At 39.9% G+C, this 15,895-nt stretch overlaps 2 protein-coding genes across 2 annotated transcripts in view; both read right to left on the bottom strand.

Moving 5' to 3' along the window:
* The window catches only part of LOC308102372 (uncharacterized protein), a 1,220,233-nt gene that overhangs the window by 336,239 nt on the left and 868,099 nt on the right, over positions 1 to 15,895 (bottom strand). The window lies entirely within an intron of this gene.
* The window catches only part of LOC308102182 (NACHT, LRR and PYD domains-containing protein 3-like), a gene marked incomplete at its 3' end in the record, with an annotated part of 54,293 nt that continues 38,507 nt past the window's right edge, over positions 110 to 15,895 (bottom strand). Inside the window, exons 8-13 of the mRNA XM_080451784.1 lie at positions 15,090 to 15,257; positions 13,599 to 13,772; positions 13,367 to 13,519; positions 7,234 to 7,283; positions 4,190 to 4,720; positions 110 to 120 (exon numbers count right to left, since the gene is read on the bottom strand). Of these exons, the coding sequence (XP_080307910.1) occupies positions 110 to 120; positions 4,190 to 4,720; positions 7,234 to 7,283; positions 13,367 to 13,519; positions 13,599 to 13,772; positions 15,090 to 15,257 (1,087 nt within the window). The remainder of the gene's footprint in view (positions 121 to 4,189; positions 4,721 to 7,233; positions 7,284 to 13,366; positions 13,520 to 13,598; positions 13,773 to 15,089; positions 15,258 to 15,895) is intronic.

Here is a 15,895-nt window from a genome sequence, read left to right as displayed (position 1 = left end):
CCAGGGTGAAGCCACGGCCACGGTCATTAGCATACAGAGGACCATGACCATGGCCTCTCTTACGTTGTCAATCATAGCATAAATAGAGTCTCAGGCAACACCATTTCATTCACCTGAAAGCTGAGGAGACACAGAGATATCACGCCACTGCTGAGAAGATAAGACGCCACTGCTCTGCTCGCCTAACCTGACGCTGCTCGCCTGCTGTGATTCAAGATGCTTTCCACATCCATGTTCTGTTCGTTTGTCAACAATGATCTAAATGGGAAGTTTATTTCAGCAGTTAGAATGTGACAGTTTTAGTCCGTTTTTTGGTGCGCAACACAGCCCTCGTTTAAGTGAATTGCTTTCACCTGCTCTGCTGTTGGACTGCTGTGCGGAGTGTGCGCAACAGGGCATATCTCCGCCAAGCCAGGGTGACCTACCCAGGCCCATGAAATTCATCTGCAGGCATAGTAGCCAATTAGAATGAAATCTGCAAAAACTGACTCATATACTGATACAGAACCATATATTGGCTATATATTATCGCTGTCGGTTTTTATTATTATTTAAAAACAATTTAAAATCGTGAAAATAGCCAATCTACAAGCTGTAATTATTAATAATTAAGAAATACTATATTTTAAAGAGTGAAAAATCAACTAAAGTCATTATTAGTGCAAGTTCAATCACATTTCATTTGAATGAAAATAAATTGTGGGGAAAGATCTCTAATCTGTGCATCTAATGTGATTAATGTGACCCCTACTTCAGTCAGTGAAGTCCAGGGCTGAATGTGACATATTGAGACCTATATAACTAAATATTGGTCATTTGCCAACACATTATTTTGTGAAATAAATGGGTTATATTTCACATATACTGTAGTTATACTATTCTTATAATATATTAAAATACAATCATCCTTAACCTTCAAGTTAAATTCATTATTTCCGTGGACTTGAAAAACATTTTTGGACTTCAAAATCTTTTTTTTTTTGGATGGTCTTCCTGCCTTGGCATTTGGCCTTTGTGCCCTCCAAAAAATGACAACACCAAAGGCCAAGTGGCCTTGCCCCTAAAATGACGAGATTCCAGGCCTGGTTGGCACACAGGGGATTGTATCTATGTTTATTCTATGCATCTAGAATAACCGCCATACCACGCTCAGCGGTGTTCGGTGTATGAATTGATGTTAATGAATCTCTGTGTCAGCTGTAGAAATGTTTTGGGTTGTGTTGTATTTTAAGCATGATTGAAGTAAGTCAGTCCCAGTGTTGCCTTTCTGTGTCAGACGAAATACGCCTCAGGATGTGAGTCGACACGCTTCTTTCTCCTGATATTTTGTTTGATTTGTTATGCAGTCCGACTATTTTTACTTTAAATATAATGTGAATCACCTTATGACAATACTGTGTAATCTTAATGCCTGTTTTTATGTTGGTCTGATTGTGTCCCAGTAATCTGTCTATCAAGGGGGGCCAAGAAGATGTTGATGTTGTGGTGTGATGAGTTCTGTCTTTTTGAGGAGTATGTTTTTGAAGTATGGTTTTCTTGCTTGTGTTTTGATTTTCTTCATTGTACCCACGTTTACGAAGGACCAATAGGGCCCTCCGTAGGGGGGAATGTGGTATCATAATACACATTTATGGACTTATAGAGCCAATTTGAACACACACACACACACACACACACACACACACACACACACACACACACACACACACACACACACACACACACACACACACACACACACACACACACACACACACACACAGAGATGTAGCACACACACCTAGCTCTGTGCACATCCAACACACACAAAGTCAATGTATGCAAGTACATACACACACATGAAGTCTGCATATAAATACTGTGAGGACAAAGAAACCGTCCCTTATTCTTCTTCTTGCTCTCTGTTCTGTTCCGACCACACCATGTAGCAGCAAGGCTGACTCCTGTGCTCTGTACTCTGTTTTTACCAGGTGCTCGAAGAGCGCCTGAGTCTATAAACAGTCAGACTAATCATCATCATTCGACACCAAGTCGACACCTATTCATCATTGGCTGTCATGGCTGTCCTTCACTCCTTTAAGCCAATGGGGAGACGGCCCGTCCTCCGCAGTAACCGCCCTCCGCTCCCCTCATTCACACTGCAACTGTTGCACACTGCAACTGCCGCCTCAGGGAACAAAGTTAGCCTAAATGCTAGCGTGCTTCATTAGACCTACTTTGGCTATTAAGTTATTATTTGGCCATGTTCACACTGACTTAAATCTTCGCTATTGTTGGGAAGACCCGTGTGGTGTCTAAAAATGTTGCCACCACTTATATAAAAAACATTATTAGCGTTTACCATTGCGTTCAATGTTGCCAGGTTTGGCGAGAAACAAGCAATCCGAAAAACAAGTAATCAGGTCTATGAAAACAATCACACACACACACACACACACACACACACACACACACACACACACACACACACACACACACACACACACACACACACACACACACACACACACACACACACACACACACACACACAGAGCACCTGGTAGAATATGACTTTTGTCATTTCGTTCTTGTTGTCCAATAAATCGACTTGAGGAACATTACTGGTCTGGGCCTTTCTACTTCCTTTCAACTATATTGTCATGCTTGTGCAAAATACACTACATTTCAAATGTATGAAAATCTTTTGAAAATAGCAGATCTACAAGCACACAATGCAACACATTGTGAGCTTGTAGATCGGCTATTTTCAAATGATGTAGAGGGCCACTATATTTACACACTCACTCCAGGGGGCCACATTATACTGTCTGTTTAATGATGTAGAGGGCCACTATATTTACACACTCACTCCAGGGGGCCACATTACATATACTGTCGGGCAGACACCTCTTATCTCCGTATTTTAAAATTATTTTAAAATGCCATTTGTGACAATCAGCCTTTTACTTTGAAAGGATAATAATTAACTAAAAGGAAAAACAACAGGATCGGCAGGTGTTTAACTTAGTTACTTTATATTTAAGCCAGACTAAATAACTGACAAATCAATAGCAAACAAATAATACACTTCTGTTCCAAGGGCCTCCAGATCCCTAAATCCGCCCCTGGCTGTGAGCTTAAAAATGACAAAAAGCTAATTTATATGGAATTCATAAAATGTCATATCATGTTGATGTTCTCACAATACAGTAATACAAACGTGTGTGTGTGTGTGTGTGTGTGTGTGTGTGTGTGTGTGTGTGTGTGTGTGTGTGTGTGTGTGTGTGTGTGTGTGTGTTATCTCAGTACACTGTAAATAAATGACATCCTAATGTTTTTTCTTTCTTGTAGTTTTTATTAACACAATAGTATTAATGAATGTAACATCAGCTCAATGTAGATACAATAGCATTGGTTTCATTTTAATGAAGATAATTAAATGAAATGACATTTTAAGGTAAAATACAATGATTTACAAAACCCATTTTTAATAGAACTTTACAATATTCATGTTTAAATGTTCTAGACCAGAGATTCTCACACTTTATAGGTGGAGACCCCCAAAATAATCATATTTGAACTGGAGACCCCCCAAAATAATCATATTTGAACTGGAGACCCCCCAAAATAATCATATATGAACTGGAGACCCCCCAAAATAATCATATTTGAACTAGGGACCCCCCAAATTAATCATATTTGAACTGAGGACCCCCCCAAATTAATCATATTTGAACTGGAGACCCCCCAAAATAATCATAATTGAACTGGGGACCCCCCACCCTGACAAGCACTTGGAATGGTAGGAGTTGAGGCATTACTTTTAATTAAGCCTCGATCTCCAGGCTTTTATTTTTTAGTTTTGCTAAAAAATAACCAACCAGTTGATGTTCCGGGTATAGGAACGCGACGCGACTCGTAGTGAGCTTGTAGATCTGCTATTTTCAAAGAGTTCAATGTATATAATTATGGTTAAGGTGGTTACACTGATTTTGATGCTATATACATGAATGTCCCTGAGGACCCTTTGGAAACTCCTCAAGGACCCCTGGGGGTCCCCGGGCCCCACATTGAGAACCACTGAATCCATGGATCTATACATCTATACAATATTCATGTTTAAATGTGTTAGACACACAGAGCCCCCCCCCCCCCCCCACCTGTTCCTGATTATTACATTATGATACATCACCCTGTCTGTCCTCACACAGAGACACAGAGGAGTGAAGCTCCAACCCAAACCCAGCATAGAGAGGTTCAGTGAATGTGTTCTGTAAGGTGTAAAGGTGTGTCAGAGTGTCCTCTAACACTCTGTAAAAAGACAGAGACCCTGCAGAACAGTCTAGATACACTGCTACTCTGTTAGAGTCAGAGGGATGGACAGTAAGGACATTGTTCTTACTATTGTGTCTGAAAATGTAACTGTTACCATTGTGACCATCTCTACAGTCCAGACTCCAGGACTTGTCATTGAATCCAAGCACACAGTCATAACCCTTTCCTTTCCTGTTGATCCCTCTGTAAGTCACTGCTATCTGAACCTCTCCACTCCACTCTACCTCCCAGTAACAGCGTCCAGTCAGACCCTCTGAACACAGAACCTGGACCGTTACATCAAAACTGTCAGGATGATCAGGAGGACGCTGACACTCTTTCATCCGTGTCGCCTTCATGTTGTTCTCAGACAGAGAGACACACCAGTGTGCTGTGTTTGTGTTCAGAGTGAGATGAGAGAAATCTGATGAGAATAAAAAACACAGTAAATTAAAAACATCATTCACTGAGTGACACACACACACACACACACACACACACACACACACACACACACACACACACACACACACACACACACACACACACACACACACACACACACACACTTAAAAAAATAGCAGATGTATAAGCTCACAGCACGGCACAAGGTGATGCTCTGTGAGCTTGTAGATCTGCTATTTGTAACTCATTTAGACCTGAGGCTGATTCAGGTGGAAACCTCATATGTTCCAAAATTTTTCAGGATTCAAATTCAAAAGCATCAAAAGTATCAGATCTACAAGATCAAAACGCGTCGCTTCACGCCGCTTTTCGAGCTTGTAGATCTGATACTTTTGATGCTTTTGTGTGACGCTGTAGTATGATCAAGTAGGACGTTAACCCTTTCAGACCGGGTAAGAATCTGTGTCTTTTTAGGTTTCTTTGGGCTATTCAAAAATAGCAGATCTACAAGCTCATAGCGCGGCACCGAGTGCCGCGCCATGAGCTTGTAGATCTGCTATTTTTGAAAAATCTTGAAAATTTGAGCAAATCTTTGAATATATATATTTTTCAAAGAAAACATTTGTAACTCAAATCTTTGCTTCTACAAATGTCTTCTAAATCATAACAAGTTTTTGAAAGAGAAAATGTTTCTATAATCAGTGGTTCTCAAACTTTGACTTTGTCAAAAATTGCCGCGGACCCCCACCTCAAAATATTTAGTTCCAGGGACCCCCAGAAGTCTTAACAGAGTAAAAAATGTTTGCTATGGAAAAATATATATTCAAAGATGTGAACACATTTTCACGCTTTTTCAAAACAATAGCAGATCTACAAGTTCGTCGCGCGGCACTCTAGATCTGCTATTTTTGAATAGCCAAATAAATGTAAAATGACACAGATGCGTTCTCGGTCTGAAAGGGTTAACTTAGGTAAAAAGTCATAAAGTTATAATATGGAGATCAGAGGTTTTAGACGTTTGTGAAAAAGCTGTTTCTAAATATAAAGATAAATGTAAAATGACACAGAGATGCTTTCCAGGTCTGAATGGGTTCATTAGCCAACGTGTAGAATATGGAAAACAAGGGGTTAAAATGAGTGTGATGCTGTATTAACACATATAGCTGGGGACCCCCTAGAACCCCCCAAGGACCCCTGGGGGTCCCCGGACCCCACTTTGAGAACCCTTAACCACTTTAACCCTTCATGGACCGGTGTCTCCCAGGGCTCTATATTTGGTCTGCTCAGTTTTTTTCCCCTCCACACTCCAAATCTCTGTCGAAAATAGCAGATCTACAAGCTCACAATGCATCGCAGCATGAAGCGTTGTGAGCTTGTAGATGTGGTATTTCTGATGAATGTTCACGTATTAAGACATGGCCAACATTGGGATGCAGGGGTTTAAGTGGTTAATGGTTCAAATAAGGTTCTTTGAGGAACCATGTGTGGTTGTGAGCTTGTAGATCTGATATTTTTCAGGGAACATTTTTGGTGTAGAGGGAAACAGAGCCCTGAGGAACTCCAGTCAGTGAAGTGGGTTTAAGTATTTAACATAAAAAATAAAACATAATTAAAAAATGTTTTATTAAGCTCATAGCGCGGCGAGCTTGTAGATCTGCTATTTTGAAGAAAAAATAATAATAACATGTGTGCAAATCTTTGAATATATGCATCTTTAAAGTGAACATTTTTAACTCAAATCTTTGCTTCTGGTGGTCCCTGGAACTAAATATTTTGAGAAGGGGGTCCACGGCCAAATACATATAATGTTGGGGGTCCTTGACATGAAAAGGTTTGAGAACCAGGATTTAGAAGACATTTTGTAGAATCAGCCTCAGGTCTTAATGGGTTAACCACTTAAGCTCTATTTCAAATATAGTGAAAATATCAGATCTACAAGCTCACAACGCATCACACTGCGGCGCGTTGTGAGCTTGTAGATCTGATATTTTCACTATATTTAAAGTTAAGTTGTTATGTATTTATTTTTTGGTTCTAAATTTCAATACAACAATGCATTGATTTATAAAAAAAAGTGCTCAATAGTAATTAGTACTTTTCAATACTAGAGTATTTACTTGAGAAAATACTTTGTCCACCACTGGTTTTAAGGACAGGGAATATTATCATAAACAATTATTATTAGCAAAGATTTAAGTTTAACATGTTATATTTATATTTAAAAACTTTTCTAGGGGAGTTGCAGTGGTGGAAAAAGTACTCAAATGTTTTATTTGCCTCTGAGATGTAGTGGAGTAGAAGTAAAAGTACTGAAAATTGGAAATACTCCAGTGAAGTAAAAAGAAGAAACAACCTCAAAATTGTACTCAAGTACAGTACTTGAGTAAATGTACTTAGTTAGTTGACTACAGGGAGGGAGGGGCCAACGGAGTATAAAACAATGTATAACATGTTAATGAGACAGACAGACAGACAGACAGACAGACAGACAGACAGACAGACAGACAGACAGACAGACAGACAGATACTCACATCTTGTCAGGAGTTGAGGTTTAATCCAGTGTTCTCCTCCATGATTCACACTGTAGGAAGTAGAACAACAATGAATAGTGTTTTATCACTAGCAGGCTTGATTACTGTAATGCTCTCCTGTCTGGTCTTACATAATAAACTATAGGTCTGTTACAACTTGTCCAGAACACAGCAGCTCGTGTGTTGACAAAGACCAAACACAGACACACATTACACCTATTTTAAAGTCCCTGCATTGGCTGCCTGTCAGTTTTAGAATAGATTTTAAGATCCTTTTAGTGTTTTTGAAGTCATTTAATGGGAATGCACCTTCCTACTTGTCAGCAATGCTTCCTCAGTACGTGCCCGGCAGGGCCCTTAGATCCTCTAGCGCTGGTCTCCTACACATTCTACAGACTAAAACTAAAAAGTATGGAGGAGCAGCTTTTAGCTATTATGGTCCCACGCTTTGGAACAGCCTGCCGGGGGATCTGAGGGTCTCTGAATCTGTGGACATTTTTATAATAAATCTTATATATAACACATCCTTTTAGCATTGCTTTTACTTAGATTGCTGCATTTCTCTTCTGTTTTACTTGTTCTTTTAAAGTATTTTCTTTTTAAAATGTATTTTAAGTCTTTAACTTAATTTTTTCCTGTGAAGCACATTGAACTGCACTTGTTGTGTGAATTGTGCTTTATAAATAAAGCTTGACTGATTGATTGAATCAATGTCTAATTGTCTAACACAACGTCTCCACTACCTGACATTATTATTACGGGGCCAGAGCTCAGCTCTGGACCTGTTTTAATATTGTCTGTATTCTTCTGTTTCCGCCACTTTTCGCAGTTCTGGGTGAACCGTGCTGTCGCTTTTTACGAAACTCGGCCATATGGTAGATGGTCATGAAAAACTATCAAGAAATAAATCTCACAATCTTTCGTCAAAAGGTGGCGCTATAGCACTCAATTGAAAATGACTTTTGACCTCTGACCTTTAGATCTCCCACCATTTTGAATTATATGAAAAGCAGCTAAAATCTATCTCCTCCTGGGATTTTTGAGCAATCTGCACGAAACGTTTTACACATGAACTTTGGACCTATGCCGACAAACCTGTGCAAAAGATATTCCATAAGTGAAAAAATGAAGCTTTAATGAGCCAATGAATATTGCAGTTTTATGACAATTATTCATCTGCCCCTAACGCATACATGCAGACTCACATTTCTTTGAAACTTTGCGTTAATGTTGAGGGTCATTCCAAATATTACTGAAACCAATCTTACTCCAATTGGTCAAAGGGGGGCGCTATAGCGATTTTTTGAAAGTGCAAACTTTAAACAGGCAAAAGTCATGCCTCGTTTGGCCGACAGCCATTAAACCTGCCTACACATGTGCCTTGATTCATGAGGAACACATGTATCACGTTGACCAGTAAGCTCCGCCCTTAGATTGTCCGCAATTTTGAGCAGTTTGAAAAACACTTAAACCCAGGATTTTTCAGCTATTTGCGTGAAACTGTATCATCTGTGTGATCTCCTTTTTCACAGGTTCTTGTCTGTTGCTCCAATGGCTTCTCCCTTAAATGTGTGCCTCACGACCGCAAGGTTGCCGGTTCAAGCCTCACTTGATGCAGACTCATTTAAGTTGAATTGCAAAAAACATGACTGTATCAATGAATACCTGTGCAAACGGTAAAGATAACATGAAATGCTTATTTGAGGGTATGTTTTTTCAATGTATGACGTACTTCATTGTGAAAATAGCCGATCTACAATCTCACAACTTTTCAGATAGCAACGTTTTGTGAGCTTGTAGATCGGCTGCTTTCACTGGTTTCGGTTTCGAGGAGACATACAATTTCTCTATTGGTAAATGGTTTGTGAACGAGTGATCTTAGTGTTAGTGTTAGTGTGAATTCTTTTTTCACTGGTTCTGGTCTGTTGGTCCAATGGTGTCTCGCTTCAGCATCAGCCTCTGGATCCAAGGTCGCCAGTTCAAGCCTCAACTCTTGCTGGCTACTTCTCAATTGTATCGCACAAAACATGACTGTATCAATTAATGCATGCGCAACTGTTAAAGGTAACATGAAATGCTTCTTGGAGAGAGTATTTTTTGCAATATATGACAAAATTGTGAAAATAGCCGATCTACAATCTCACAACTTTTCAGATAGCAACGTGTTTCTGAGCTTGTAGATCGGCTGCTGTGTTATATCTTTTTTCACAGGTCTTGTCTGTTGGTCCAATGGCTTCTCCCTTAAGTGAGTGCCTCATGACTGCAAGGTTGCCAGTTCAAGCCTCACTTGATGCAGACTCATTTAAGTTGAATTGCAAAAAACATGAATGTATCAATGAATACATGTGCAAAGGGTAAAGATAACATGAAATGCTTATTTGAGAGGGTATGTTTTTGCAATGTATGACGTACTTCATTGTGAAAATAGCCGATCTACAATCTCAAAACTTTTCAGATAGCAACGTGTTTTGAGCTTGTAGATCAGCTACTTTCACCAGTTTCAGCCAGGGGCTTGGTTCATGACAGAAGGCAAAAATTTATGATCTTCAACAGACAACTTCAGCCTGGACGAAGCTGTAGCACTACAGGTCGTGTCTCAGCCTGTGAGTCCGAAGGTCGAGCGTTCGATTCCTGTCAATAGCAATAGGTTGAGGTGTCCATGTGTGAGGTTCTTAACCTGGGATTGCCCCCCTGCGTCCTATGTATGTCCACCTCAGCTGGGTCGAGCTTAAAAGTAATTTCACCTGTTGGAATCATTTGCTTTGTCTCAATTTCAATCTATTCCGTTTCCATGTATTATTGCACTTTGCTTTTTGTCTCTGTGTCTCTCACTCTGTGTCTCTGTGTCTCTCTGTCTCTGTGTCTGTCACTCTGTGTCTCTGTGTCTCTCTGTCTCTGTGTCTCTCACTCTGTGTCTCTGTGTCTCTCTGTGTCTCTGTGTCTCTCACTCTGTGTCTCTGTGTCTCTCTGTGTCTCTGTGTCTCTCACTCTGTGTCTGTCTGTCTCTCTGTGTCTCTGTGTCTCTCACTCTGTGTCTGTCTGTCTCTCTGTGTCTCTGTGTCTCTCACTCTGTGTCTGTCTGTCTCTCTGTCTCTGTGTCTCTCACTCTGTGTCTGTATGTCTCTCTGTCTCTGTGTCTCTCACACTGTGTCTGTCTGTCTCTGTGTCTGTCTGTCTGTCTGTCTCTCTGTCTCTGTGTCTCTCTGTCTCTGTGTCTCTCACTCTGTGTCTCTGTGTCTCTCTGTCTCTGTGTCTGTCTGTGTCTCTCTGTCTCTGTGTCTGTCTGTGTCTCTCTGTCTCTGTGTCTGTCTGTGTCTCTCTGTCTCTGTGTCTGTCTGTCTCTCTGTCTCTGTGTCTCTCACTCTGTGTCTGTCTGTCTCTCTGTCTCTGTGTCTCTCACTCTGTGTCTGCCTGCCTGCCTGCCTTTTTTTCTCTCAAGTTGAGTGTTCTATGCTTCTATGGCTTATTCTGCAAATTACTTATAGTTTCTTCTTTCTTTTTTCTCTCTGCAAATCCTGGCCCGTGTTATCGCTGCTTGCAGCTATATTTAGTATTGTTATTGTTAGTATTAGTATTAGTATTAGTAAGTATTAGTATTGTTAATTTTATTATTATTATTATGTACACCACAGTGTTTCTCTTAACATTATGTTGACCAGGCAGCCCGTCCGGCCCGGCTTGGAGGAGAGGGTTTAGAAATGTGTTTAGATTTTACATTTATAAAGTGTATTTTCATTCTCCTACCATAGAATGATGAAATGATCTAAATTACTAATATATCTAATATACTAATACTACTAATACTACTAATACTACTAATACTACTAATACTACTAATAATATACTTTTAATATCTATAAGTGTGATTTATTTTTTCAAAGACAGCTGATATGAAGAGGATGTAATTATAGTTTCTGTCTCGAGGTAAAATGAAAATAGCAGATCTACAAACTCACAACACATTGCATAGTGGTCCGTTGTGAACTTGTAGATCTGCTATTTTCATGCTATATTTTTTAACTTTTCTGAAAAATCTTTGCATTTCTTTATCATGTCAAAATGTTTACTTTTGAATACTTAAGTATTTAACTCATTCACTGCCAAGGACGACTTTTACGACTTTTTTCCCCAAAGGCCCTCCTGTGATTACCAACCATCAGGGGATAGATCATACTGGAGATAAATATTATGTGAATACTTGAAAAGGTAAGACGATCGAAAAATCTCTGTCAGTGGCTGCACGCAGCCAGAAATAAGTCTCTCAGTGAAATAGTTAATACAGTATTTACATACAGATAAAGGGTTATAGTCTCCGCCCCCTGTCCGTCCGTGTGTCCGTCAGTGTGTGTGTAGGTCTGTCTGTGAGCAGCTAATCTCCGGCACCGTTGGACCGGTCGACATGAAACTGTGTGTTATATATACACATACTAACCTCTGCCCCACATTTCTCTCATCGGCCGGTCATATCTACTGCCAGGTGGTAGATTTATGCAAAACACTTTTATTTATATTATTCCTACACATTTTGTCCAAACACATTACCTCTATAGTCATGTGATCCAAGACAGATCTGTTTGATTTTTCATATTCCTTCCTGATTGGCTTCTAAAGTTTTTAAAAGTTTCTAAAGGAGTGCATTTTGAACAAAATGCCTCAAATCATGAACACAGCGTTAAATGCCGTGAAACATTGCTGGCCCACAATAAGCTACCTGCCCTGGTGGAGACCTGTGCTCTAAGGAGCACATTCTTCTAGTTTAAACAGTCTTTCTCTGTGTGTTAGACTATGGAGATGTCATTTATAAGAACACTGTTCCTTCTATCCTAAAGCTTTTAGATGCTGTTTATCATTCTGCTCTGGTGAACATGATGACTCATCACTGCATCCTGTATGACAGAGTGGGTTTTGAGTGGGACAGATTATTTACACAAAACAGTCCACCTCAATGCATTATGGTATGGTATAGACCTAGCCTGGTAAAGCCCCTCCCTCCGGAAAATCTCATTTCCATTTGATTTCAGGAAGGAGTCTGGCCTGAAGGCTTGGCTGGGCGTTTCTAGCCCGTTCACCAAATGGACGAGCCTATCAGCGTTGTCGCTCATCGTTCTGTGATTGACAGCGACGGTTGGCGAGTTCGAGTGAGCCCGAATGGGACCGAGTGCAGCCGACAAAAATGGAACGAGCCGCCATTGTTTCTGTGGGCAGTTAAACTTTCTACTTTCGGTTTTAAAACACTCTCAAACTTATTTTTTGAGCCACGGAATGTACTTTTAAGATATCATTTGGATAGAATTTAGTTGTTTAACTTCATATATGTGGTCAATTAATCACGACAGAGCCTATTTAAAAATAATTTAGAGAACCGGCAGGGGCGGGCAGTGACACGCATGTATCCGAATAAGGCAACCTATTTTCGGCATGGCCGCGTCTCAAAAGTCCTGTTGCGTCACATTTGTCTGGAGCTGGTAAAAATGCACTGGCTGAAGTGGGACACTGCTGATTGGATGAAGGGGTTGTCAGTCAACGGTATTACTCCCGCCCAACTCCAGCCCACAGCCAAAATTGCAGAATGGGCGATCATGCCAGACTCACTCCTGAAATAAATTACAAATGAGATTTCCGGAGGGAGGGTTTACCAGGCTAGTATAGAACATGGATATTACCGCGATTGACAATCATTATTTTACATACATGCGCATATATATATATATATATATATATATATATATATATATATATATATATATATATATATATATATATATATATATCCTTGCTGTTATGCATTTGTTCATGATTTACATGATTGATTGAAGCTCTGAATTGCATGTCAGACATACTCTAGTGTGTCTAGAGTATTGCTGCGCTATTATCTCATTTTGGACAGATTTTCGTGACGTTCTCCTACTCTGCTGGAAAATCACGGGATGCGAGAGGACTATTTCATAATCCTGTGGGGTCACATATAAAGAAGGGATGGAAGGATGAGGATTGTTGTGGTGGACTTGCACATTGGACTTTATGGGTGAAGCACCCCCTCCCACCTGCACATTGGTCTGCCTGGCCCAGCCAGTTTAACATTGTAAGGGAAACACTGCACTAACCAACATGGACAAAGTCCAAGTCTACTCACTTAAGAGTCTCCAGTGCAACTGAGAGCTTCTTCAGACCAGCGTCTCCTATGTGGCTGAAGTTCAAGTCCAGCTGGTTCAGATGGGAGGGGTTGAAGGTCAGAGCTGAAGCCAGAGAAGAACAGCCTTCCTCTGTGACCCCACAGCCTGACAACCTGCAGAGAAATACATATTTAACAAACTGCTGTTGATGTTCAAGTAGAGATCCACACAGAGAGAAAACACATTATTTACCTCAGGATCTGCAGTCTACAATGTGGACTCTTCAGTGCATCAGAGAGCTGGTCCAGTTGTGATTTCTGCAGACTGATGAAACTGAGATCCAATTCTCTCAAATGGGAAAGATTAGAGCTGAGAGCTGAGGCCAGAACGTCAAATCCTGTCTGTGTGATGTTACAGCCAGCAAGTCTGTAATTACAGAATAAATATCTGGATTGATTATCAGAGTTTTGGAGTAAAGACCCAAGAGATGGAAAGAGCAGAAATAATGTGAAGTAAATCATCTTGATCTGCATCACTTCTTGGAAAGTGCAACGAAACCTATTCAGAAACGAGATAGTAATACTAGGCAACTAGATAAGGATAATATACTGTATCGTGTGTGTGTGTGTGTGTGTGTGTGTGTGTGTGTGTGTGTGTGTGTGTGTGTGTGTGTGTGTGTGGTAAAAAGTAATTTTATTTTCTGTTTCTAGACATGAAACGGCGTAAAGTCCCTCTGGGCAAGGGAGGAGGAGCAAAGTTTCTAGGGGTAATGTAATGGATGCTCAACATATTTTAAAGGTATCATGACATTCATGTTTACACCACATTCAGAGTCTTTGTCTTGGTCCTTCAAACGTGTACAAAACGTTTTAACTGAAAATTCCACTCCAGTGATTCACTGTAGGTGTTTTTGTCTCACATTTCTAAAGCCTTTTCAACTGCAATGAAAAAATAAATCTTTGCCTGCGGGTGTCGCTGGTGAGGGATTTTGCCTGTCAATCATCGCCTCTGCTCCGCCACCCCCAAAGGAAAGGATAGGGGAGGGGAGGGGCGAGGAGGAGAGTGGGCGGGATTAATCGACTGTGACCTCACTGCCGAAGGGCCAAGGTCAGATTACTTTTCAGCCTAATTATTCAGAAAACCCCAGACCACAGAAAATCCACTGAATGTTCAAAGTTCAGATTTTTTGGGTGTAATTGAGGTCATAAAACCCCCAAAAAAACATTAAAAATAAAAAAAGTGAAAATGAATGTCATCGAACCTTTAAGAAGTTCTTGTTGTTTGAATTTATGGTATTAATAGTTGGCATTAATAATATAGTTACACATAATATAAAAAACCAGGGGATGATCTAACACATCCAACAACTCATAGTGTAATCACAAGTAGTCATGTTTTAAATCTGTAATACTGTAATCACTGTACACTGTGCTGGTGCTGGTGGGCTGGAGAACCAGCAATCCATCAGTCTGTGTTTACACCAGTTTGACACTCAATGATTGTGTAACTGGACCTGATAATTCCCTATAGCAGCCACGATGGATCACATACTACAGTTACTGTACCGTATCATTGTGATGTGATGCAAGAGTGCAGACTAGCCAACACAAAGTCGGACCGTATCATGATTCTAGTCAGTGTGGGATACCATGATGTCAACTTTATTCACACTCTTATTATTATAATCAATCAATACATAATACAACAGAACTAATTGAAAGAATGCTGGTTAATTAATCTGACCTTAGTATCTCCAGTCTACAATGTGGACTTTTCAATCCAGCGAAGATGGATGAATCATCCTTTATGTTATTATAGCTGAGGTCCAATTCTCTTAGAGGTGAAGGATTAGAGCTGAGAGCTGAAGACACAATCTCAAAGTCTCGCTCTCGGAGTTGACAGCCAACAAATCTGTAAATGTAGAATATGTAAAATCAGAGATTATCAACACAGATTAGATCACGTTCATGTTCAAGGAAATTAACTAAGACAATGTACTGTATATCTAGTTAACCAGATATTAACAGGTCATATACGAACAGGGAACCAGACAACATAAAAGTGAAAGACAGATCATCTGTATAATACAGTGTGTAACTTTGCATGGATCTTTGAATTAACTTAGTCATCACATTGTATTTATTTGTATTCTTTTTTTTTTTTTTACTTTTTCTCCCACAGATTGTGTCCAAAATCTCCCAGAAATAGGTACACATGGTGTGTATTGTCTGCCACAGCATTTATGGTCAATTATATATGTTTAGCCATGATAGGAATGGGATTTAAGAATCATGATAATGTTGCATAGTCAATCAGTCTGTCTGTCCAACAACATATATTAAAAAATACAGGCAATGCAACTGCATGTTCCCCAGAGGATGACCCCTAGTGATGACCAAATCAAATGTCCATCACCATTAGTGATGTCTCGCTTGACATAAAACAAACATAAACATGAAACGTATCGATCACACTATTAGTGATGTCTGTATTGCCATAAACGTATCAAACACATCTGTGCTCTAAGGCTGACAAAAACTTACTTATGA

The sequence above is a fragment of the Gymnoscopelus braueri genome (assembly GCF_963280865.1).
Source record: "Gymnoscopelus braueri genome assembly, chromosome: 15".
Lineage (NCBI taxonomy): Eukaryota > Metazoa > Chordata > Actinopteri > Myctophiformes > Myctophidae > Gymnoscopelus > Gymnoscopelus braueri.
This window is presented reverse-complemented; position numbering and strand designations above follow the sequence as displayed.